Genomic DNA, 26,668 nt, shown 5'->3' with positions numbered 1-26,668 from the left:
GTTCTCTACGTGCGTAACCCACGAAAGCTGTGGTTTTCAAAGTCCCTCCCGTCCTAGTCACACGTCAGTGTGAAGGAAAGGAGTCCCTACTGGGGCAGAGTAAATGGCAAGCACCCTTCCAAGTCCCCACAGGAGGAGAGCTTGGGGGTGACTGGGAGAATGACTGCTGCTCCCCCAGATGAGGCCAGATCCTAGAGGAGAGGGCTTGGTGTAACCATTCCTAGTCCCTTTCCCATGGCAGAAGATGGCCCTGGCACCGATATGGTTGAATAGGTAACAACAAATCCTCTAAAGAGAAGAGTCACAAATGAGGGCAATAAGAACTCCCCAGCACCCCACACGCATATGCTCAAAGAGAGTGTCTTCCAGAAACATAAACCAGGAGTGGAAGAAGAGGCCAGGGATGGAGAGGGGAGCTCTCTGCTGGCCCCTGTGTCAACTGCAGCAGCCTTCCGCCAGTCACCCCAAAGGAAACCCCACATGAGGAGCCAGACTACAGGCGACTGAAGGCTTATGTGATCCCCGTCTTCCCTCAGCTTTGATTAAAGCATCTCCTCTCAGTTAGAAATGAGACAATTGTTTGGTCTTGAGCTTGTCAGAGGGCGTGCTCTGTGCCGGGGAACCCATAATGACATTCCCCAGGAACCAAGAAGCACTACATCAGAAGCCTTTTTGGAAATCTTATTGTACATACGGGATGAAGTGGATGTCACCAAAAGATTCAATTTGTGATTATTTTCATTTCATGTGACCAACTGAGCCATTGGTGGGAGCACACGGTCAAGACATCCCTGCATTGGCCATTTCCAGGATCAAGGTGAGAATGAATAACTGGATTTTTCTTTCACAATTGGAATTTACCACAAGTTACAGATCCGTAGGTCCAGAGCTCCTCAGGCTTCTTACTGGCACGCATACAGCTGGCACTTAATATTAAGGACAGGAACAACAAAGTCTTACCCCTTCCTCTTTCAGCAGAGCCTCAGTCCAACCATGACCAATGGATGGATTATGAGAAAAAAGAGTTAGTCCTCAGAGATTAAAAATGGTTCCAGGATTAATGAGAGTGCATCTGATTTTGTTAGCAAAAGTCAACAGGAAAAGAATGCACTTAAGGTCTGGCAATGATATACTCATCATGGAAGATTCTGGAAGTCCATTTGCATGCAGGGCTTTAAAAGGAAAGGTGTACAGAAGAAAGATCCTGAGACTTAGAGCTGAAAGCATCTGAGTCAGTCTCCAGGCCCTGGCACTTACATCATGACTATGGGCAATTTACTTAATTTCCACACCCTCAGCTCAAGCTGTGGAATGAGGGTAATGAAAACACATATGACCTCAGAAGGTTAGTGGAGGATAAAGGGAAACAAAGCATTCAAAAAGTACTTCATAAACCATAAAGTACCCAGAGCAATATTGGTCACAGGTAACATCAAGGCAATCATATTTTTTAAAAAGATTAGGAAAAAAAACAACCAAGGACTCCACTGGAATGGTCAGTGCTGGGGCAGATTTTAAGGTGTCAAGCTAACAGTGCTCCTAAATGAAGTATGGGAAGCAGCCCCTTCAAGCATGCACCACATACAATGGGAAGTCTACAAGAGGGACAGGGACACAGCCAGCTAAGTCCCCAGAGGAGACCCCAGAGCACAGTCAGCATCCAGCCTGAGCCCCCATCAAAAGACAGTGGTGAAGAAAAACCGGTAGCTGGAGTTGGTGACTCTGCCCACAGTGCACTGAGCCTGGGAAGGAAGACCACCCCCAGGACTGAGGAGCCACATCAAAGCAGTGGGCTGGCACGGAGGTCACTGGGCATCACTCCAGGGACTCCGTCACTGCCATTGTCTGCGTGGGCCGCAAGCAGTGGCGAAACCATGCCAGAAGGGAGCTCCGAGGCGGGGGAGCTGTCCCCATCCCCCACATGACCTGGTCCAGTGGGCAGGAACCAAGCCTCACTTGTCCTCCCGGAGTTTTCTCTTTCTATGAACTAAACTGGCCCAACTCTGTCCTCACAGGGTGGGCACTGCTAACCTTGCCTTCCTTTGTGAGGCTCTCCTTGGCCCACTCCAGCTGGAGCGTCCTTGAGAGTCAAGGACAACTGAGCTTGTGAAAACTGAAAGCTGGCCGGTGGGTAGCAGGCAGTCAGAAGATGAACACAAGCGAGTAGGGAAGGGCAGAGGACAACCAACCCACGGCACACTGTAAAATACCTGCAGCCATTGACAAAACCCACCTCCAAACATACAATGGCCCCCAACAAATGAACGATACTCCCAAACGGAAACGGGTACCTGGGACAAACCCACTTCTATTCAGCTCCAAGTTCTCTCTCCCAGAGGGGAAGCCCAGCTCATACGTACGTAGGCCCAGTGTGAGAAGAATTCAGTGTAACATACCTCAGAATCAGTAAAAAAGTTGTAAAGGAGCACATCATCAAATTCTAAGCCTTTGGCTTCATAAATGGTTAGCACAAGGGCTAACCCCAGCTCTTCTGGAATTTTCTCCTTTGCCACTTCATTAGCTACAAGGATTACCTGGGGAGGGGGAGCAGGGGCAGGGAGAGAAAAAGGTAGGAAAGAAAAAACATCAAATTCTACAAAGAGAAATCTGGTAAAAGCTCACTCAATTTCTGTTTGAAGCAAGTAAGCAAGTAATGTCTTAAAAAAGAAGTGGCCGGCATGGACTTGGTCAACAAGGCTAGCTGAAATATTAACAACTGCTCCTTCACCCATCTCTGAAATGTGCCCATTTGGGAAGAGGGGCTACTGAATTCTACACTGTGGAGTAATATAGCCTCCCAAACCTTTTTGCCCCTGCAAAATGCTTTTTATTTCACAAGGTGCAATCCTGGGCAGCTTACCTGGTGGGCTCCAAATTCAATAGGCTGGGTTTTCCTTTTGTTCCCTCGTAGCAAAATTGCCAAGTCGCTTACACTACAAGACTCCAGGACAGTTGGTTTGGGACCATCAAAGAGGCCAGAGTCCCTTGGCAGGCGATCAAAAGATTCTGGGAAATAGAACTGAAGCAAGTCCACCACTCCAGATGCCAGATTAAGGATCCCTGAGATAAAACAGAAAACACATGTCAGACGATGGACAACACAGCAACGTGATCGGGCTTTTTTCATGTTTTTGTGCCGTGTGTGTGTGTGTGTGTGTGTGTGTGTGTGTGTGTGTGTGTGTGTATGTGTGTTTGGTTTTGTCCTGAGAAGCAGTATTGGCCCTGAGAGTATGGATAACTGCAAGCCAGTTTCCAGTTCCCAGTAAATTACCACTTTGGCCTTGACAGAATTACTCTGGGTACAGGGGATAAAGGCAGAGATGCGTTGCTAAGGTGTTGTGGGATCTCATTCTCGACTATACTCAGAGGAGAGAAAACTACCTCATAAAGAAAAGCCAAGGCAGAAACGTAATTTGAACAATTCGTGCTGTTAGAATGCTAACATAAGGGGCCAATATAGACGGTGAGGAAACAAAAATGAGTCTGACCCTTGGAGCTTGGAGCACTGGAAATGTTGTCATGGTAACAGCAGGGCTGGATGTTACTGGGGGCAGCAGCCAAGGCCTTCGTCACCTTTCCACCTCATTTACACCCAGCCGAGACAGGACTAAGCTGGAGAAAGGCTTTTCCAAAGAGCTTTCTCCCTGGAACCCATTTCTCATCTAAGCTCCCATCTCATCTTCTATCTTAGCTTCGCTTACTTCAGCTGGCTGAACACTACCACACAGCAAGGACCTTCATGAAATTATCTCACTTAATCCTCAGGCCTGCCCACTGGGATAGACCAGACAATCCCACCTTTACGAGACTCCATGGTCCAAGAAGTTAGTAATCACCTCCAAGTGACAGGATTTAAAGCTGAACTGAACACAGATCATCTTGGATCTCTCCACTGTTCATAGGGACTGTGCATCCTTTGCCTAACACTGGATAGAGTATTTATGTTCTCGGTACAACACCATGAAATGGGCATACGTGTCCCAGTTGCTATTACCAGATACTAACCAGAAGTGTTCCTATCCAATAGTAATATCACTGGGTGCATACAATGTGAGCACAAGTGGAAACTGCTGAGTCAAAGCAAATCAGCTGCTACCAGGGCTCCCTCCCCCCTTAAGAGCTAGCAAAGGCCAGAGATCGACATTCACGGGAGCATCAGAAAAGGGCATCGAAGCATTCGGTGCAACGATACACGGGAACCCACTTAAAGGGCCTGTTACAGAAACTTAAACAAGCACACCCAAAGAATAAAAGATGGTTCCACCACAAAAAGGAATGAAATTCCGACACATCCCACAACATAGAGGATCCTTGAAAACATGATGCCAATCACTTAGCCAGACAAAAAAGGCCACCCACTGCATGATCCCTATTACATCAAATGTCCAGAATAGGCAAATCCAGAGACAGAAAGTAGTTTAGTGGTTCCCAGGAGTTGGGGAGAAGGAAACAGGGAGTGACTGTTCGTGGTACAAGGTTTCTTTTCGGGGTGATGATAACCTTCCGAAATTAGATGTTGGTGATGGTTGTACAACCTTATGTACATATTAAAACCACTAACTTGCATATTTTAAACAGGTGACTGTGGGGTGCCTGGGTGGCTCAGTCGGTTGAGCATCCAACTTTGGGTCAGGTCATGATTTCACAGTTCATGAGTTCGAGCCCCATGTTGGGCTCTGTGCTGACAGCTCAGAGCCCAGAACCTGCTTCAGATTCTGTGTCTCCCTCTCTCTCTGCTCTCCCCCACTCACACTCTGTCTCTCTCCCTCTCTCTCAAAAATAAATAAACGTTAAAAAATTTTTAAATAAAAAAATAAACAGGTGAATGCAACCCTATATGAATCTCAATTTTAAAAAATTATACAACATAAGGGAAAATATTCACTAAACAAAGTGTACATTCACTATGTAATCAACAAATACATAGGCATGATAAATGCATATAATTATATTAAGAGAAAAGATCACAAGGAAATGAAACGAAACATTAGCAGTGAGTGGCCCTGAAGATAGCTTCTAATTTTTTTTTTTAACATTTTCTGTGTTTCACAAAGTTCCTAAAATCTAGTACATCACATCTGGGCTTTTTCTGGTTCTATACACAGAAACGTATCCACAGAGCCTTCCCTCCATCCCAAGAGAGGAAGTGGAAGATGGGGTGTATGGAGTCGCTGTCCTAATGGGTTAGTTAGCCAGAGTAACCAGAACTGGTTCCAGGAACAACTCACCCTACCAGGCTATACCATGCCAATCATAAGGGCTGTTGGCCCCAGACCAGTGGCACTGAACCAGCTGGTCAACCAGAATGAGAGGCTCATTTAACTACTCATGCCAGAACCGGCTCCAGCAACAGAAAATGGGTGCCATCAGAGCCACTCTCTGAGGACACAAAGAATGAGTCATGTGCCTCAGTTGTCCAGCCCACACACAGTGCCAGGTAGGGTAGGAGCTCAGTAAATGATACTGGGCGGATGACAGAGCTCCAGGGCTCTATTTCCTATGAAGAGCACAAATTACTTTGTTCCAGCTCTTCCTACCCAATCCAAGTCCCAGGGATAAGACGCTGAAGCACCAGAAGGTCCTGCAATTCACATACAACATCCATGAAAACTTTCAAAGCCCTGGAAGATGGGCTGAGTTGTGTGGTGTCCCCTACACTCTGGGAGGCCACCTGCCCTCCAATCGTTTTTTGATTCCTTGGCTGAACAAGGAACAATATTTGAATTTCCCTTTTCCTGAGATACGGCACCAACAACAAATGTTGTTAATCTAATTTCTGTGTGTGTGTGTGTGTGTGTGTGTGTGTGAGTGTGTGTGAGTGTGTGAATGTGTATGTGTATGTGTGTATGTGGTATGTATGTATTTTCTCCCTCTACCAAACCATAGCTAACCTGAGATGCATCTAGAAAAAGAGTGTCTATCAAATCCTACAAGAAACATCAGACTTAAGTCATGAAATACTAGAAATGTTCCCATTAACTTCAGAAATAATAAGCATCTGTTATAAAGTCTCCAAAATCTAGTACATCTTATTTGGACTTTAACAGATGCCTGTTAAAGCTACTATTTAAGATCCTAACCAATGAGATAGCACAGGAAAAAAGAATGATAAATACAGAAAAGGAGATAATGACTGCCCTTATCTACAGAAAAATGCCACAATCTAAAAGTTAGAATGTTCAGCAAGATTGTGGAATTGACCAGATCAACATATAAAACCCAACAGCATTCCTCTATACCAGTAATAACTGATTAGAAGTGTAGAATACATAAGAAGGAAAGGGGGCAGCCATGATAGTAGCAAAAAGTATAAGATACCCATGACAAATCTAACAGCTGTGTAAAATGTCCAGGGAAAAACTATAAAACATTATTGAAGGCCCTCAAAGAAGATCTGAATCAAGAAATATGCCAAGGTCATGGTTCCAAAATCATAATGATGTAAAGATGTGAATTCTCCCCAAAGAGCAATAAATTCAATGAAATTCCAGCCAAATTACAAAGAGTCAGAGACTCTGATAACTATGGTAAATGTGATATCGTGATAACAGTACAAGAACAGATAAATGAGACAAATCAGAGAAAACAGTGAGTCACTGATACAGGAGCAAAGCAGCCTTAGAAATCAGAGGCAAAGATGGGCCAAGAAGTGAATGGTGTCAGCACCACGGATTCTTCTTATGGAATAAAGTAAAATTAGATTGGAGAAGAAGGGTTAGTCCATAAAGACAATGTCACATCACACTTGCACTTTAGATAGATTAAATTTAGTGAATCAAATTTACCCACATTTAAATACCTGCCTACAGGGGCACCTGGGTGGTTCAGTCAGTTAAACATCTGACTTGGGCTCAGGTTGTGACCTCACAGTTTGTGAGTTTAAGCCCCGTGTCGGGCTCTGCGCTGACATTTCAGAGACTGGATCCTGCTTCAGACTGTGGGGCTCCCTCCCTGCCCCTCCCCTGCTTGCGCGCGCGCTCTCTCTCTCTCTCTCTCTCTCTCTCCCAAAAACAAATAAACATTAAATACCTGCCTGCATATAAAAAGCAAAATTTTAAATCACTGGAAGATTATATAAGAGAAAAACTAAATAACTCCAGATCAGAATAATTTCTTAAGACACAAAAGAACAGATCTTAAAAGAAAATATGCATGGTGTAAAACTTAAAGTATCTTCCTACTAAAGAACACCATTAAGTAGTACCATTTTACCATAACAAAGTTAAAAAAAAAGCCCCACAACTAGGAGAAGGATCTGCAATAAACATCATCAACAAAGGAAGTGAAGGCAAAATTAACAGAGAAACCTGAACAAACTGGTAAGAAAAACAACTCATTAGAAAGCCAGGCAAAGAAGAGGCGACAATTCACAGAATACAGAATAGCCAGTAACGGCACGGAAAGGTGCCGTATCTCAGGAAAAGGGAAATTCAAACCACACCAGAGGTCACTTCACACCTACCCCAAGAGCAAAGCAAGAGGCTGTAACGTAGATCTGGAGAGATCTGCTCAGGAACGTTCACTCCAGGATTCCAGGTCACGGTAAAAAACTGCCACCAGCCCAATGCCCATCACTGGAAACTGAGTCATGGATTGTGGCATAGCCATAAAATGGAATGTCGACAGTAGTTACCGATGCAGGGCCTAGAGCTCCACATCATCAATACGCAGATATCTCAAAACATCACATGAAGCAAAAATACAAAGTAGCAGAAAAATATGTCTGGCACAATGCCATTAGGTAAAGATTCTAAGTGTGGAAAATAATACGCTATTGTTCATGGACACACACAGGACACAGGGGGTAAGCATTTTATAAACCATAAAGGAAGGACTCTGGCATGGATGTTGTGTTATTCAAACTCTGTCCCTTGGTATTCTTTGTAAAATGGGACAGATGCCTACCTGGCAGGGTTTTTTGTGAGGATTAAGTACAGGTCCCCTATATCAGCTGCCTGGCACCGTGCCTGGGGCAGGGAAGGGGCACACCTGAAGTCCAAGTGAAAAGTACCCGATTGTGCGCTATTTCCTGCTGCCTCTGAGTCCTCTCTTTATGGCTTCTCCTTGAGAGAAAAGCCGCTTTGGGGATCAAGGACTTGTCATTGGCATGTTGCTCTCTATGGCACAAGTTCATGCTTCCAAAGTTCTCGAGCAGTTCCAGTGTTCCCCTGCAACATTTTCGGGTCATGGCAAAGTCCCTTAGACACAACTTCCACTCAACCGCAGCTTGAATTATCAACCTAAGAATGAGTAGCAGCAGAAACCATAGGGCCTCTTGCTCACGGGTGACTTTCCTCAGCAACTCCACAATACTCCCCTCACTTCAGCCACAACAGCCCGCCCAAAGCAGCGCAAGGTCAGTGCCCAAGCATGTCCCCTGTGGGCCAGCCCAAACCCCAACCTACCCGAATGGGACCTGTAATTCTGGTACAGCTGGTGGATCCTCCTGGGCTTCCGCACGGCACACTGCTTGTCCGTGGTGCTTTTGCTGGCGTAGTGGAACAGGGAGCGCAGGTCGCTGAAGCGGAAGGCCACCCCCTTCATGATGCTCTGTGCCGTGTCCCCCGTGAGGAACATGGCGTTGGGGTCATTGATGCATTTCATCAGCAGTGCCAGCTCGGCTTGGGTGAAGTCCTGAATCTCGTCGCCGTAGAGCTCGTGGATGGACCACGGGAGCACCTCGAGCTTCGACAGCCTCCTGGCCAGGTTGTACAGGACATCTTCCTCATCGAAATAACCTTTCTGAGACCTGATCTGCTGGTACAGGCAGAAGAGACTGTAGATCTCACTCCGGTCTTCGGTGAAATTGGGGCACCGCTTCCTCCCTAATTTCTTATACACTTCTTCCGTGAGTCTCCCCTGGGGGCAGCTGAGGGCCTCAAAGGACCCCTTCAGAAAAGATTTGATTTCCTTCCAAACCAGTGCGGGGTTGTAGGAGGTTTTCCCTTTGATCATTTTGGGCCATATCTCATTGGTGAACACCTCAAACGTCACGTACACGCGGGGGTCTCTGTCGCACATGCGCACTTCTGCCGCCCTGTCCTCCTCGCCATTGTCGCCGTCCCCCTCCCCCTCCTCCTCCTCCTCCTGCCAGTTGGGGATGGTCGCCTCTTCCTGTGTGGGCCATCCCACGATGGCTCTTTTCAAGCTGCCATCTTCGTTTCTCAGGAAAAACGGTTTGGGCAGAGAAGCATCCAGCAAGAGGAGCAGCTGCTTGGAAGTGACAAACAGAGGAAAGTTCTCATCTCTCAGGTCCTGGAGTCTGTGGACGCCGGGCTCCACAGGTCTATAGTGACTGGTGGCCTTGGTAGACTTGGAAAGCTCGATGAAATTCCGCTGCACCTCCTGGCACAAGACGTGATTCTTGGTCACGAAGATCTGATGTAAGTGCTCGAGCTGGGTGGGGTGCTCGGGGGGGCATGCTTCTGCCCGCTGGCCGGGGCCTCCCAGCTCCCCGCTGGGTCCCCCTGCACAGGCTTCGCCGTCCTGCTCCTCCTCTATGCTGTCCACGGCTTCCGCTTCTGGGGGGCCTTCCTCTTCCTCCTCCTCCCCTTGCCCCTCCTCCCCCTCTTCCTCCACACTCGGCCTCTCCTTTCCGGGCTCTACTTCCGGCCTTCGCTTCAGCCACATCTGTTTGGCCAACAGCGGGCTCCCCGCCTGCTCGGCCTTCTCCCAGTAGGTGTGGAATTTCCTCCACATTCTGTATAAGCAGCAAGTCGTCTTCCCAGTCCCACTGCGCCCAATGAGGATGATGGGCTCCAGTGGCCTGGGGTTTAGGTCGATCACGGCATACTCGAGCTCACCCACTCGGAAGGGGTACTCCACCGTCGTGGCCGTGTCATTGAGGATGTTGAAGGCCATGCTGGAGCTGAAGCTGTGGAACTTCATGATGTTATACTCTGTCTCCACCGCACTGGCAGGCGGGAAGTACTCTGGCTCCACGTGCTCCCGGCTCCTCTCAGCTTCTGTGTCCTCCACGTAGCAGCGGGGGATGCACTTCAGGACCCTCACGTTGGTGGACACCTGGCCTTGATGGATGCCCTTCAGCTTCTTCCGCAGGATGCAGGACTGGCCCCGGTTATAGGCACTGCAGATGGCCCTGATGGAGTCCGACAGCTTGCAGTGGTCCAGGACAATGTCCCAGATGCGGATGATTTCTGTGTAGACGCGGCCCGACTTCTCTGGGCAGTGCAGGCTCCGCTCAGTGGTGATGACCTTCTCCGGGTTCTCGCTGCATCGAGGGGAGAAGTCAATGGCCAGTTCCCACAGCATCCGCGCCCCCTTGTCCAGCTTGGCCTCGAAGAGCTGGATGCTTCCTTTCAGATGCTTCAGCCGCTTTTGCAGGCCCTGGGTCCACTCGCCGTTCCCCAGCTGCTGGATGGTGAGGAGGATTTTCTTCTTCATGACCTTCGTCATGACCTTACTGGACAGCTTTTTCAGCACTTCTGAAGTGCACTCGATCTCCCACGTCATGTTCTCAAAGTCCTGGAGGCAGGCCTCAATCTCCTGTGTGCTCGAGCTGTCCAGGTCCTCACTCCCATCTCTCTCTCTTCGGCCAGCGGGAACGAGCTGCAAGGCCCCCAGGCCCGCCTGAGCATGTCCGTCCCCCGCCTCAAGGATGGTGTGGCTGCTCCCACTAGAGTCTGAGCCTCGTGCCCCCAGGTCTTGCTGGAGCTCATCCTTCTTTACTTCCATGCTAGCTCCTGTCTCTAGGGGCTTCGCATCCTGAGGCCAGTCCTCTGGGGGGTGTGGACTCAATTCCACCTGCTGGATTAAGCCTGTGAGGTCCTGCACCAGGCACTCTCGCAGAGAGCAGGGCCTGCCAGCCCCAGGCTCCTGCCTCATCGCCTGCGTATCTGGCAGAGTCTCCCAGCTGTTGGGGACAGCTCCTTCAGGCTGGGTCCTGGCAGTAAGGCTGCATGACAGTGACTTGGATGAACCCTGGGACTTGAGCTGAGACGGGTGACCAGGGGCAGCGGGCCTCGGGAGCCGCCCTGGGTGGGCAGCAGAGTCCTGCCGGCCCCGCCGCCTGCTCTCCATCAGAGCTTTGTTCCAGGCCAAGAGCAGGGCATCATTCTTCTTAATCCGGTGCCGTGCATCTTTGCCTTCTTTGTTCTTCAGGTTGAAGCTGATGTCAAACTTCACTAGCAGGTCTATCAGCTTCTTCATGCGCTTCAGCATGCCTTTCTGGAAGATGATGTGCATCAGGGTATTCCCATTGCTGTCCTGGACATTGGGGTTGAGGTAGCAAAACTCAGAGGGGTTGGACCAGAAGAGGTCCAGCAGGTGGCTGAGGAAGTTAAAGCCGATGTCAGCTGAAAGACACAAACAAAACCCTGTGAGCTTGGAGCCCTTCTTCCCAGGGAGCAGAAACGCCAGCCAGCGGTGTCTCAGAATACTGGACTGCCCCCAAGTATGCGACAGCCCAGTGGTTCACAACCAGGGATAGTTTGCTCCCCGAGGGACATCTGGCCATGTCTGGAGATATCTTCAGTTACCACAATTTGGGAGGTGCTACTGGCATCTAATGGGTAGAGGCCCAGGATACTGCTAAACATCCCACAATGCATGAGACAGTCCCTGCAGCAAAGAATGATCTAGTCCAAATGTCAGCAGTGTCAGGTGGAGACACCCTAAAATAGCTTCATAATACTCCTGACGTAATACTGAAGTCAGGGCCCCTGAAAATGGTGCAAGTAACTGGGATTTGTCAGCTAGAGACAGCCAGCTTCAGAATCCTCCTCCATCAAGCTGCCCTGGCCATTTGCCATGATGGTTGCCCCTTCTCATCAAGCCATGGGTGAGGGGCCAGGAGACAATGGGTGGACTTGACCAGGAAATGGGCCTTCTTCAGAGCGTTGGTCTTCCCGATCAGAAAGACAAAAAAGCATACATAGCATTGGTTCTAATATCCAACTGCCTCTTCAAGGGAAAAGTCTGTGTAAAAAATAATGGCCTACCTTTGATATCTAAAAAGATGTGGAGCGCTGCATGCAGAGGGGTGTCACCTTCTGTTAGGGTGATACTGTGGGGGTCCGCACCCTTGGTCAAGAGAAGAAAAGCCAGTTCGAAGTCCTCATGTTTCAGGCACAGGCCAAGCGGCGTCTGCTGCCCACCCTGGAGACCATCGGGCAGAGCTGAGGAGGCAGAGGAGAAGGGCGCCTGTGAGGTGCATCCCTGTGATGAGGTGCAGTCTGGCTCACCTGAAGAGGGGACCCCTTCTGCCATTTTCTCCAAGAGCTGATGCTGACCCGACTTCTGAGCCCCTCTCACCACCAGCCCCTCGGGGAGGCGAAGGCTTCCCAGAGCCCTCAGAGTGAAAGCCCAACGCCTTCAGGTATCCCGTGCGTGGGCCGTGCCACCCCCCACTCTTCTGCTCCCCCTCGTATTCCCAGACCCCATCTTCAGTGCTGCCCGGGAGTGGGGACAGGGCCCGTGAACAATGGAAATCCTGGTGCCTGCCTGACACCCTAGGTAGGTGTCAGTAGGTGGTCAGGACACGAGCCTGGCTTCCTACGTCCTTGCTTCTACCAAGCTCCTTCCTGAGGATCCCCTTCTACCCTCAAATGCCATCTTCCACCCCCAACATCGGCTTCCTATTTGCTCAGTTCACACCCCCTTATACCGCAGGCTCCCGACCTCCACCCCTACAATCCGCACATGCCCCTAGCGCACTGACTCTGCCCTTGCTCCCGAGCACCCAAGATTCCAGGGAGGTGATTCCTAAGGGCTTGCTGACTCAGGAACAAAGGAGAAACTGCATGACGGCCAGTTTCCAGGCAAAGGTAGGAACACTCCGCTCAAGGAATGGGTTTCCAGAAACAAAATACAGGAGGCATTCCTCCTGGAACGTGTGGGTCCAGTCAACACCTGAAGCCTTTATATGGCCCTCTGAGAGCTGAGGACCAATAGAGGGCCTTCCCCCTTAAACAGCCAAGCAAGCTGAACACCAAATGGCCATGGGTCTCTTCCAAGAACCTGCATGTGTGAACTCATTCAACATTAAAACATCCCTAAGAAAGGGGGATGTTAGCATTCTCATTTTATAAACAAGGACATGAAGGCAGAGATAGCATGTCTGAGGCCACGCAATTAGTGGTGGGATGAGTTGGGTTGGGGGAGTGGGGCAGGAGGAGGCTGGTGCTTTCAAGTTAGTTTTAAAATAAACCCAATCCAAGGCACTTGGGTGGCTCAGTTGGTTGAGCAGCCAACTTCACCAGGTCATGATCTTGCAATTCATGGGTTCCATCCCTGCATTGGGCTCTGATAGCTCAGAGCCTGGAGCCTGCTTCGAATTCTGTGTCTCCCTCTCTCTGCCCCTCCCCCCCCATGCGTGTGTGTGTGTGTGTGTGTGTGTGTGTGTGCGCGCGCGCACACACACGCGCGCTCTCTCTTTCCAAAATAAATAAATAAACTTGAAAGAAAAAAAGAGAGAGGAAGGAAGGAAGGTAGGAGACAAACTCAACGGCACCCTCCAGACGGACACTGAGCCAAGTGGGGTTGTGCTGATTATAGTGGCAGATGTTTCCACCCACCAATTATCTGGCCATTTCTTTAGAAAAAAGCACAAAACCCAATCCACTGACGAGAAAAGAATGCCAGAGAGTCTGACAGGGATGCACACAGCATCCTGAGTGGAGGGCTGAGTCCAGCCAGCCATCGGAAGGAAAAGACCGCTGTGGGCTACACCCAGGGCCAAGGGCCCCCTCCACACACTAGGCAGAAGACAAGACAACAGAGGTAAGAGGAATTCACAAAAGTGCAGAGTTCCTACAGGCCAGCACCCACTGACAGGGCATTAACCTGGTCACTGGTGCAAAAAGAGAAGTTCCCCAAGAAGACAATGGGGCAAAATTTAGAGGAATCTCCAAAGTCAAGTGACAGTTCCACAACCAGCAGTGGCCTGCCATCGCAGGGGCCACGTCTCCAGTGCTCATCACGGGCCTTCTCACCTCCGCTGTCGATGAGGCAGCCCAGGAGCTGCATTCTCCGAGGGTCCCAGGCACTGAGGCGGGGGATGACGGCGCAGAGGTCAAGGTCGGAGAAGTTGCAGCCCTTGAAGAGGCCTTCTCTGAGGGGCAGCTCCCCACTTACTTTGCGGGTCAGTAGCAGAAGCACTTCGGGCCATTTCTGTTTCTCCAGCAGAAACTTGATGAAGGTGTTGGCGCAGTCATGGTTAATGTCACAGACCAGGTCAGGAGGAATTTCTTTCAAAAATAAGAATACACCACACGCCCAGAAAAAAAAAAAAGGTTCGTATGATTTCTGTCCCCAAAGACCACCCAACACATGTAGGCATAATGAACATGGATTCCTGGTCTGTGTTTTGAAGCACTGGGGGAAACAGAAGTGACTCATTACTCTGAGCACATAACTCAACCCCTCATGAGCATCCGTGTGAGCACTGGCCACGTGACCTTCTCGGGAAGGTTAGAGATACTCGAAGGAGAGTAGAGCCTGGCCCAGGAGGAGGGCAGAAACATGACTGACCTTGGAAGAATGCGTGAGTCAGGGCAGAGATGAAAAGAGCTAGAGCCTGGCTTAAGTTTTTCGTAATATTAAGAGTGTGTTCTGCTTAAGGAATACTGAGATGCAATGAGACGCTATAGAATAATTACAATGTCAAGAGTTGCCAGGGAGGAGTGAGAGGACGGTTTAACCCTCAGTTCTTAATTTTGTACCACAAGGTGCTAAGTGTTTCCATCTGATCTCTGACATATGCAGACAAGATAATGGTCATCCCAGTTCACGATGCTGGTGGAAAACTTCTCCAAGAGGTCTTCAGTAAGTAAACTGACAGATGTAGCAAATAAAAATATAGGATCCCAGTTAAATTTGAATTTCAAGTGGACAACACTTGAAATATTTCACGTACTATTTTGGGACATACTAAAGGTATATTCATTGTTTATCTAAAATTAGAATTCAACTGGCCTTCTGAGGTTTGTCTGGCAATCCCAGGAGTAAGGAAGCAGGGAGGAAGAGAAGAAGGGAAGAAATCAAGAGCTATAAGAGTAATTTAATTTGCATTGGCTAGTTTTTGCTTCCCACCTTCCCCTAAGGTTTCTAAAAGGAATATTTACCTTAATATTTTAAAAAAAGTCATTTGAGAACAAGAAAAACAATTCTGTTGGACCCTGGATTAGGTCTCCATCCATCATCTCAGCCGGTTAGTACCCTAGCTAATGCATGGTTGAGGAAACCGAAGGTTGTGAGGTTAAATAACTGGCCCAAGGCTGCAGATCTGGTAAGTGGTAGAGTTAAGATTCAAATGCAAAGCCTTAAACGCAAAGGTCTGCTGCATACCTTGAAGAGCCTTTTCATTCCACAGGCCACCCCTTCTTGCATTTTCTGGAAAATTAAGAAATCTCAGCCCTTTGGATGGTCCAAGTGAATGTGTTACAGCCTATACCGACCGCCAATTTTAAAAGGACTAAATTTCACCTCCTTAGGGCTTCTAGAATCTTCCCTAGTTATCTAAAATGTTATCTAAAGTTATTTTCCGGAACTTCCCTGATCTCCCTCTAATGAAAAAATTTACATTCAGTTCTACAATAACTTTATATACCAATACTAGCCACTATCTATAGAAGAGAGAAACATCTGTGGTCTTTAAAAAAGGATCATATATACAAAAGTAATTGTTGCAGGATAGTGATAAACCAGAAACAGGCTGATGCTGGGAATGAGAATGGGGTGCTAAAGTCCAGGGCAGATGATCTAGACTTTCCACCAAATAATGTTCTGTGCTTGAAATTTTACACACAGCTCATCACTTTTATTTTTTTAATTAATGTTTTAAAGATACTCGAAAAGGGGGGAGGGCAGTGCCTGAATGGCTCAGTCAGTTGGCTCAGATGATAATCTCATGGTTCATGGGTTCGAGCCCCGCATCAGGCTCTGTGCTGACAGTTCAGAGCCTGGAGCCTGCTATGGATTCTGTGTCTCCCCCTCTCTTTCCCTGCCCCTCCCTCTCTCACGCTCTGTCTCTCTCTGTCAAAAATAAACAAAAATTTACAAAAATTGTTTTAAGATCTTAGAAACGAGTTCTAGGGAGCATAAATCACCTTTGGCACAACCGAATGTTGCAAGCACAGTTACCTTGCAGAGAAGAAAGGGGGCGCAGGAACCTCTGAACTACTTCTTGCTTCAGAATGTTTTTATACAGCAGCTGGTTTCCAGAGTTCATGTGCTTCACCAGCTCCTCAGTGGCCTTCCGGAAAATGTCGGTCTCACTAGCGGGCCCATCACCATTGTTCAGTCCTGCAAAACCAGCAGACGGTGATTCTAAATCGAGGGACCACAGCTGTGGGAGGTGGTGAAAACCACCCCAGATCTCCACCCCTCCTGTATGCACTTGCTTTGCCAGGCGACTTTGCATCACCTTCCACCAAGAGATGGAGACTTTTCTCCTCTCCACCCTGGCTTCTGGCCTGGCTTCTAGCCTTCCAGAACACAGTGAGTGATTTTGATGTTCGCTCTGAGGTGGGGCCAATCCAGTGAACCGATCCAGTCTCGTCTTCGAGAGGACAAGAAATAGCACAGAAGAAAGAGGGATCGGTCCAGCTGTCCGAACTGAGGCTCCATACGTGTGAAAGGGCCTGGCCAAGATCAGCAAGTCCACAGTCATTTGGAGGAATTCAGTTAAAGCTACGAGAACAACCCAGCCTGAACTACTGACCTACAGGATCATGAGCGAAATAAATGCTTGTTGCTTCCAGAGACTAAACCTGGGGAGCGATTTGTTACAAGGCAATAGATAACAGACATGACGGTTCAGGGAAGTAAGGCAGCAAGAGGAGGGCTTAGCACCGCAGCAACATCCAACCACACGCCGGCCACCCACGCGTCTTACTGGCAAGCAGAAAGCCAAAGGGAAGGAGTCACCTCTCTAGCCAAAGAACGGAAGACCACATTCCCCTTGGTTCCATTCACTTGAGAAAGCTGTCATGCTTACAAAATCTCCACTGACAGAATGTTGCAAAGGGCAAATGTTTTATTTGGTATCAGGTGATACACTCAGAAAGCACTCGGGCTTACAGGGGACTCTTACGGAGCACAAAGGACGTGTGTGCTTTCACAGCCAACGAAAAGGGCCTGGCCCATGGTGTCAAGCGTCATCGTGTTGTGCAGAGATAAATGAATGTTCAGGGTCATGTTCTACACAGAGCAGGAGTGCTTTAAAAGAGATGAACTAGGGGGTGCCTGGGTGGCTCAGTCGGTTAAGCATCCAGCTTTGGCTCAGGTCATTATCTCACAGTTCATGGGTTCGAGCCCCACAGTCAGGCTCTGTGCTGACAGCTCGCTCAGAGCCTGGAGTCTGCTTCAAATTCTGTGTCTCTGTTTCTCTCTCTCTGCCCCTCCCCCGCTCACTCTCTGTCTCTCAAAATAAGATAAAGACATAAAAAAGTAAATAAAAAAGATGAACTATTTGAACATGAGAAAAAAGAAAAGCAGCATTGTATCATCATCAACTTCCCCAGCTACAGGCCCCGAATCAAGGATTTGAGTGCAAGTCGTTGATGAAGGAGGTGGCCAGTGGAGGAATGGGGAAGCAGATGAGGGGTCAGGGAGGAAGCCAGGGGGCTTTGCTGGTCCCATAGCGAAGCTCCAGCGTGGAGCCCCGAGGGTGTACATTCCCAAGCACTCCATAGGCTCGTCTCCTTGAGAGCAAGACTTGGGTGCTGGCTTCCCAAACTGAAGGCACAGCGTGTCAGGGAGCACCCAACAATGGTGGAAGGGACACAGGGGATCCCACACAGCTGCCACATTCCCTGCTGTGCCTTCTGATACACACCTGGATCACCTTTTGACACATCAAGTCAGAGCACCAGACGCACTCACAGAGCACACACAGTGACATCAGGGACAAATGCCCTTTGACCTCCAGGTGCCAGAAAGAAGCAAGACCCACTTTAGCACCATCCTCCAGAGAAAAAGAAATGGAAACCCCTTGACAAAGGAAGGTCTACATCACCTTGCCGGAGCCCCAGGAAATGTGTATGTGGTGTGATGGTGGCCGACTAGCACCCCCAGACTCGGCCCTGCCAGCGTCATCTTCTATACCAATGAATGCAGGGAGAACAGTGAAACCTCACAGTACCGTGCAAGAGGACCCTTGGAAAAGCGGCACACCCAGTGCCCTCATGTGCCGACCTCATGCCATTAAAGCTGTTCCAGAACGTCATTCTTCCACTAGGGAAATTAGTTTAAAATTTACTTGAAACTGAACAGAAACATACTCAGCTTGACTCCACAGACAATTAGATGCAATTGTCTAATAAACTCATGGTTGTATGGTTCAGAGCAATGGGTCAGAGAAAATTCCACATGTCAGGAAAGAAACCGGAGAATGATATCAACAATGCAAAGATACATAAAAGGGGGCTCCTGGGTGGTTCAGTCGACTAAGCGTCTGACTCTTGGTTTCACTCAGGTCAGGATCTCGTGGCTCCGCTCTGACCATGCGGAACCTGCTTGGGATTCTCTCTCTGCCTCTTTGTCAACTCGTGATCTCTATTTCTCTCTTTCTCTCAAAAATAAACTTTAAAAAAAAGTATAAAAGACACATAAATGATGATGGTACTCCTCCGTAGATGTGGGTGACTTGCTTATAACTCTGACTCTGTCTGTTTGGTTCTAAATTTTCTATAAGCTTAATAAGAGACAAAAGAAACATCAGAATATAAAGCTGCTTAGATATAATAGTCACAGATTGTTTTTTAAAGATGATTATGTAAGTGCTGAATAACAGCAACAAAAAGATTGGACAAAATATGCCCAAGAATTATAATAATTTTTTGTTTTTATATAAGACTATGCTTTTATAAATTTTCTACAATGATCATAGTTACTAGATATATATAAGCAGATTTAAAATTAAAAGTTAAAACGAAAAGAGGTCTTCTGAGGTTGTAATAGTGCTCAGAAGTGTTAGAACACAGAAATAAATCATTTCAAAAAGAGATTGTTTTTGCCTAAAATTCTTCTTTCAAGCTAAAAAAGGCATAACTGGTTAAATTTTGGTACACACATTTGATCAATTTAAATTTATGTATTCATTTCATTTTTATAAAAGAAAAGAAAAATGTATAACATTAAAAGCATGGAACAAGACTAAGTGGCCAAATCACAAATATATTCATTGGGGGGGTGAGGAGGCAAGTCTATGAAAAATTAATATTTTATTGTTTTCCTTTTTTATATTTTGTAAAAAAACTTAAAAAGAACACATTGATTTTTTTTAATAAGGAAAAAGTTAAGATCTTTTAGGGCTATTCCAGATGCCTGTGTTTATTGGAAACAGGGCACCATCTTGGTACCGAGGGATTGTAAAATGACAAACCAAGGCCTCTGAGTCCCCAGTTGCGTCTATGGGGAAACCAACACAGAGAGAAGGTTCCAGTGTCCTCTGAGTGCTGTGCCCAAGGTGTCTGCCTGAACACATAGCAGAAAGCAGCAGGCTCCCACTGGAGCACCCCGGGGAAGGCCTTGGAGGCCGGGAATGGTCCTCACTCTAAATGAATCAGTACAAGCAGAGGAAAACGAGGGCTGCACTCCGAAGAGGAACAGCGGCCAGCGCGGTGGGCCTGCTGCCACCTGGTGGCGGCTGAGGGAAAGGCAGGGAAAGGCCGTTAGAGTTTCCCTTTTCAGGGTTCCAGTGACAGGCCATCAACCAGGGTCCAGAAGCAGAGGATCCTCCTCCTGACAAATCGTCATAAGGACACTGCTAGCCGAATGCTCTGTCGCAGTGCCCACGGTACAAATCAGGTGTTTTGAGAGAGCAAGAGAGGCCACCTTCACCTAACTTCTATTACACTATAGATTACAATAATTGTTTTATTTGCTTCTGAGTTATAGTTTTGAGTCTCCTGCTGTGCCCGATTTACAGATTAAACTGTGTCACAGGGACGTATGAATAGGAAAGAACATAGTACATCTGGGTCAGGACTGTCCACGGTTTGAGGGCATCCACTGGGGGTCCTGGGACATACCCCCTGCACATGGGCAGGGGGGAGCCTCTGTCTACAATCCTGACTGTTTAGGACTGAAGCCTTGCTCCTCCACGTGGGCTCTGGCTTCCCTCCTTCCTTTGCAAGAACTGAAACATCTCAGGTCCTGCCCAGAACCTGCAGAATCAAAATCTGCATTTTAACAACCTCCCAAAGGGTCCCCATTAACATCAGGAAGCTCGGGATTAGGGAAAGGCAGCAACTCTTCAGGAAGACCCTTTATTTCTCACCTGGGTGCAAAAGCCATCCTCTCCAGTGATGCTGTCACCATAATCATCTAAACAGGGCACAGAGACACCCAGGATGAGCCAAGGGTGAGAACATCTTTTATCCCACTCTGTAAGTTGGAATATTGTTCATCTGGGTTTGAAAACAGCTAGTGTCTTGAAGATGCTTTACTTGGGACCAGAGATGTAAAAAACCACACCATTATAAGTTTGTGGACTCAGGTCAGGAGCCAGAGTCCCCACCTCCCGGGCGGCAGCTCTTCCCAAAGAGTTTCCATCAAGCCCATTAACATATGAGGACAGGGAGGGACTCAGGCCCATAAAACCCTAATTTTTATGACTGGAGAACAACCTTCATGCCCACAGCCCTGGGCTTGGAAATTCACTGGCAGAGAAATATGTTTGGTTAGCTTCCACTTCTCAAGCAGCAGAACCCATCCCGAAGCTGGGATTACAGACATAAGACTCGCAGGAAAGCATTTCACAATCACTTGTTAATTGCACTACCTTGCAGAAGAAGTCTCACATCCTTAACATCCAGGCCCTTTAAAAACGAAACATGGTATGTCACAGCTTTAAAAAATCATTTATGACAAGCAGAGGACTCTGCAAATACACTTCTGCCCCCTCATTCCCACGATCTCATGGAAACAACAGAAGATATTTTGAACAAGTAAATGAAAATGAAAACAGATGGGGAAATGAGGGGCACTGAGATGTTAAAAGACAAGCAGCTTCTCCCCCATATAAAACCTTCCTGACCCTGGCAATCATGATGATCCCTGCCTGTCCCACTGCCTTCCACTCCAACACACCCACCCAAAGGCCTTCCTTCAATTTATCACCTACTTACCCACTCTGGGGGTGGGGGGGCAGTGTTCCTGGGGGAAACACATCCAGATAACTTCAGTAAACACACACTAACCATCTATTAAGTGTTAGTCTAGTCTATTTGTAACAAAAGCCATCAAAAGATCAGAAGATAATTAAGGAAGAGCAACAGCAGAGCGCCTGGGGCGGGGGGCTCAGTCAATTAAGCGTCTGACTTCAGCTCAGGTCATGATCTTGTGGTTTGTGAGTTCAAGCCCCACATCGGGCTCTGTGCTGACAGCTCAGAGCCTGGAGCCTGCTTTGGATTTTGTGTCTCCTGCTCTCTCTGCCCCTCCCCTGCTCGTGCTCTGTCTCTCTCTCTCTCTCTCTCTCTCTCTCTCTTAAAAAATAAACATTAAAAAATTATTTTATTTTAAAACAAAGGAAGAGAAACAGCACAAAAAAGAAATAAGAAAATGAATCTACTAACCCCCAAAGAAACAAATAATTCAGAGAAGAGAGGAGAATGTGCTTTTAGAAAAGAAAGTCTTGATTTTTTTTAAACATTTATTTATTTTTAAGAGGGGAGTGGGGAGGGGCAAAGAGAGTGGGAAGACAGGATCCAAAGCAGGCTCTGTGCTGACAGCAGAGAGCCCAACATGAGGCTCAAACACATGAACCATGAGATCATGACCTGAGCTGAAGTCAGATACTTAACCAACTGAGCCACCCAGGCGCCCCAAAATTCTCAATAGTCTTAAAAGAGGTGGCGAATGTGAAGCAAGCATGAGCTGCCGTGGATAAGAAAGAACTGAAGAACAGAGTTCTTAGAAATTAAAACTGACTTTCCGAATTAAAAAATGCAAAGGGCAAGCTGAGTTATAAAAGAAATGCTGCAGACCAAGTTAAAGATCTGGGAGGAAAAAGTACCTAAAAACATTTGGGAAACGTAGAAAGACATGTTATAAATTCAGAAAGCTCAGCCATTTCATGGCAGCAGCAAAGAGGCATTGGAGGGGAACAAAATGATAGAACATAAATTTCCCTGTGCCAAAAAAATCAGATTGCAAGGGGCCAACAAGAGCCAAGCGGGGAAATGACCCACACCTACAAACATCCCAGTGGCATTTTGAAACTCGATGGACAGAGAAAATCCTAGAAGGGAAAGTAAAAGAGACTGGCACCAGACTTCGAATTCAGTAGCAAAGGGAGGCTAGAACACAATGACACAGTTTCCTCAAAGTTGTGAGGAAGAAGGTTTTACAGAAGAGTCTCTCAGCCTAAGATCCCACGCACGGTCAGACACCCCAGAAAGAGCTGCCATCAAACTGACATGTCACCAGTTGTGAAACACTCCAATCTTAAAGGTGTTGAAATATGGGGGGAAACGGCAATTTAGCATCAATCAAATGCAATGCTTGTATTCAAAAATACGATGCTTATACTCAACCAATACAAGGACAACATAAAGACATTTTCAAACACTCCATGAGTCAACTAGCCATGGCTCCTCCAGGAAAAAATTACTTGGGTAGGTATGCTAGCACATCAAAAGAGAGATCTAAACAGACAACGTGAGCCGCAGAGCCATATATAAGCGCAAGAACTAAAAGAAACATGAGAGAGAGAGAGAAAGAGAAATGCATGCATGTTGGGAATAAGTCTAAATAAGGTCCAAACAGTATATATGGAGACATATATATATACACACACACATAATAATATATAGGTTTCATTAAACTGGGTGCTTAAATAATATCACATTTAAAGAGCAAAGTCTTCAGGACGTTTGGTGATTCTGTTCTATGGCTTCAGCTAAGCCACCCGTGGCCAAACAGAATTTACACAATCATTTACACAATCACACTACCATATCAATGCCATTTACTAGAACTCCACTTCTAGAATTCGTCTGTGGATGAAGCACAGAAAAGTCAGAACTAAGGAACAGAATGTAAACACCACATATGACATTACTAGGCAAGATTCAACAATTGGAGCTAACTTGTTGAATTTTATTGTATACAGCAGCCCGTCAATAGATGCTGTCCCAAACTGATAAACCATATCTTTTACAGAGATAGGAATATATATTAAATTGTTGGTTGTAGTTGCTTCTGTGGAGTAGGCTTGATTTTGGTTATCTCCTGTTTTGTATGAATTTTTTTTCTTTTTTTACTGTGTGAATGCATGGAAAGAAAAAAAAAATCACCTATACTGCCCAAAGGTGGACCTGGCAAAGTTATCAGAATGTCATAGACAACTCTCTAAATAAGAGTTGGCTTATTCTATCTTTTCAAAAAGGCAAACAAGTTTTCCAAAGACTGGGGTCTCATTTCCATCTTTACACACTAAGAAAGTACAATCCGATGTACATCTAATAGCACAGAACCAGTTTGAGCACACCCCCCTTCCAAAAAAGTTATTTCACCAGAAGCTGTACCTGACAGGTCCTTGGAACATGCAGCCAGCTTCTCTAAGTGACTGTTGATTTTCTCAATGGCCTTGAAGTTCTTATTCCTCTTCAGGACATCCATGGCGGACCGGGACTGCCGATCCAGCAGGGTAGGGTCGGCCCCAAAGCGCAGGAGCATCTGCACATCTTCGGTTTGTCCTAGAGCAGGCCACAAAGAGAATGGGGGGTCATCAAGGTTCCTTCCATAAGGAGACATGCCCATGAGAGCTCTTTCTCCCAGTCCCCTGCCTGAGCCGCCTGGGGCAAGGAGACAAATGTCCCTCTGCTTCAACTCCCAGAAGCGAGAAGTCCTGTATGGAGTGGGTAGGACAATAGCTTTTAAGAGGTTCATAAGTGCGCTCCTCTCTACCTTTCTCCCTGCTCCTTGGCAACAAGCGAGGAGAGGGGAATCTGGTCACTAAGCAACAGTTCCAGCTGTAAGAATAACAGCAAGCGGTGACTTCAGATTTCTTTATTCCCTAGAGAGGAAACAGAATATGCTTCCAGAAAAAAAAATAAATAAAAAATAAGCCTGCCTGAGGATAGGAGAAGAAAGTGGCAATCTTTCGAATCAGGGTCATTTTGTCATCATTGGTTTCTCCCTCCCAGCCCCCGCCCTCGGGCTGCTGGCTCCATTTGCTGCTATGACATATCTGTTTGCCTGGCACCAGGTGGCTCTGTGACCACAGATGCAAGAGCGGACACAGAGTTTCGCAAATCAATGCCTGACCCCCAACTTCCGAACCCAACTTGCCTAAAATTCACCGCCTTGACAAGGCACCTACACTGGCATCATCCTTCTCCCGCATTCCCAGTCACAGCTACCCTTCTCCTATGTACAAAAAATGAGACAAAAGTAAAAAGTCAAACTTCTTACCCATCCAGTATCTCACTGGGGCAGCCTGAATTCTAAGATCACCCCCAACTGCAGCATCAGTGGCACGTCAATTAGCATGCAGTACTTACAGGATAGCCCCAGAGATTCCCAACACCTGCCACACACACAGCTTCTCCCTGTTACTCAATCAAAAATGAATCTATGGGGCGCCTGGGTGGCTCAGTCAGTTAAACGTCCCACTTCGACTTGGGTCATGATCTTGCAGTTTGTGAGTTTGAGCCCCACATCGGGTTCTGTGCTGACAGCTCAGAGCCTGGGCCCTGCTTCCGATTCTGTGTCTCCTGGTCTCTTTGCCCTTCCTCTACTTGCTGTCTCTGTCTGCCTGTGCCTCTCTCTCTCTCCCCCTCTCGAAAATAAATAAACATTTAAAAATTAAAAAAAAAAAACAAATATGGGGCACCTGGGTGGCTCAGTCAGTTAAGTGTCCAACTTCAGCTCAGGTCATGATCTCATGGTTCATAGGTTCGAGCCCTGCATCAGGTTCTGTGCTGAAACTCCAGAGCCTGGAACCTGTTTCAGATTCTGTGTCTCATGCTCTCTCTGTCTCAAAAATAAATAAACTATAAAAAAATTTTTTTAAATCTAAATGCCAGGGTGCCTGGGTGGCTCAGTTGGTTAAGTGTCTGGCTTTGGCTCAGTTCATGATCTCACAGTTCGTGGGTTCAAGCCCAGAGTCAGACTCTGTGCTGAAGCTAGCTCAGAGCCTGGAGCCTTCTTCGGATCCTGTATCTCCCTCTCTCTCTGATCATCCCTGCTTGCACGGTCTCTCTCTGTCTCTCAAAAATAAATAAATAACATAAAAAAATTTTTGAAGAGAAAATCAGGTGACTTCCAAGTCTGTTTTATTTATTTTTATTTTTTTTAATGTTTATTTATCATTGAGAGACAGAGAGATAGAGAGCATGAGCAGGGTAGGGGCAGAGAGAGAGGGAAGACACAGAATCCGAAGCAGGCTCCAGGCTCTGAGCTGTCAGCACAGAACCCAACGTGGGGTTCAAACTCACAAACCGTGAGGTCATGACCTGAAGCAAAGTAGGACACTCAACTGACTGAGCCACCCAGGCGTCCCACCAAGTCTGTTTTAAAAGAAACTACAGATGAGAGCAAGATGGCGGAGAAGTAAGGAGCCCCATTACCTCCATCCACCCACAATCATCAAACTGAGAAGACGTGAAAAGCCACAGCCTTCTGGTCTCCAAGAACGGAGGTGTGCGAACAGACCCCTTATCACAGCAGTCTCATGGTTGCCTGAGTGAGTGAGTGCGAGCTGGGACCGGAGACTTTAGGGGAGGGAGCGCCGGCCGGGAGGCAAGGCGCCCAGAGGCTTGGTGCTGGGCCCGCAGAAACCCTCGTGCCCACAGGCGACCAGCTGCGAGGACAGCCACACAGGCAGGGTGGCTGTGAGACCAGAGGCGGACAGGTCAGCGGGGAGCCGGGACTGCCGGGAGACCAGAGGTGGACAGATCCTCAGAGAGCCGCTCACGCGGGGCGGCCGGGTGTCCAGAGGCGCACGGACCTTCACAGCCGCGCGCGGTACCGCGGGGCAAGGCAGCAGAGAGACCAGGGGAAGAGAAGTGGAGACTGAATCACTCACAGCGTAATCCCTGCAGAGGGGAGATTTAGCCCGGGACTGAGGGCCGCTGAGCACTGAGAGAGATATCCGTCCATTCAGCAGGGGTGTTCTCCCCCGGGCGGGAGCCCACCAACTTCAGGCAGAGCCAGGGGAAAAATCTGATTCATAATCCCCCTCTCCGATCCCGACCAGAAAGCCGCCTGCTTGCAGGAGATTTTAACTGTACTGGCAATATTGAGTGCATGGGCAAGGGTTTCTAAAAACCAGGCAGAACTTTAAAAACTGAAACAATTAGACCCGTCTGAGGCACAAGGAGGTTGGAATCAAGAAAGTGGCTGGCAACGCATGGTCTGAGGGGAGCTTGGGGCGCCAGCCGCCATTCTTCTCCCTGCATCCACCAAGGCGGGGCCTCAGAGAGCAGCCCCTGAGACCCGACCCACCTACACCAAGCCACGCCCATCCGCGCTGGAGAGCTGCTGTGCTTTTGCTTATGACCTTTAATTGGTTTTTTTCTTAATATTTTTACTCTTTAATTTTTTCTTTCCCCTGTCTTCTCTTTACTATCTTCCTATTTCCTTCTTTTCTCCCTTCCCCCTGGAGTCTGGGAAAGACCATCATTTAGGCACTGCTGTGCTTAGATCAACTCTTACCATCCAGATAGTTTTTCCCTTATCTCATCCTTATCTCCCCCCC

The 26,668-nt window shown here is 47.6% G+C and overlaps 1 protein-coding gene across 2 annotated transcripts in view; it reads right to left on the bottom strand.

Annotated features, from left to right (window-relative positions):
* Nucleotides 1–26,668, bottom strand: part of TRANK1 (tetratricopeptide repeat and ankyrin repeat containing 1) — an 80,263-nt gene that overhangs the window by 27,482 nt on the left and 26,113 nt on the right. For both annotated transcript variants that reach the window (XM_029940453.1, XM_029940454.1), the window contains 7 exons: nt 23,493–23,663; nt 16,102–16,263; nt 13,953–14,207; nt 11,961–12,137; nt 8,406–11,315; nt 2,861–3,060; nt 2,397–2,534 (listed from right to left, as the gene is read on the bottom strand). In XM_029940453.1, the coding sequence (XP_029796313.1) occupies nt 2,397–2,534; nt 2,861–3,060; nt 8,406–11,315; nt 11,961–12,137; nt 13,953–14,207; nt 16,102–16,263; nt 23,493–23,663 (4,013 nt within the window). The remainder of the gene's footprint in view (nt 1–2,396; nt 2,535–2,860; nt 3,061–8,405; nt 11,316–11,960; nt 12,138–13,952; nt 14,208–16,101; nt 16,264–23,492; nt 23,664–26,668) is intronic.

The sequence above is a fragment of the Suricata suricatta genome, chromosome 5 (genome assembly GCF_006229205.1).
Source record: "Suricata suricatta isolate VVHF042 chromosome 5, meerkat_22Aug2017_6uvM2_HiC, whole genome shotgun sequence".
Lineage (NCBI taxonomy): Eukaryota > Metazoa > Chordata > Mammalia > Carnivora > Herpestidae > Suricata > Suricata suricatta.
The sequence above is the reverse complement of the archived record's forward strand: the minus strand, read 5'-3'. Positions and strand labels throughout refer to the sequence as shown.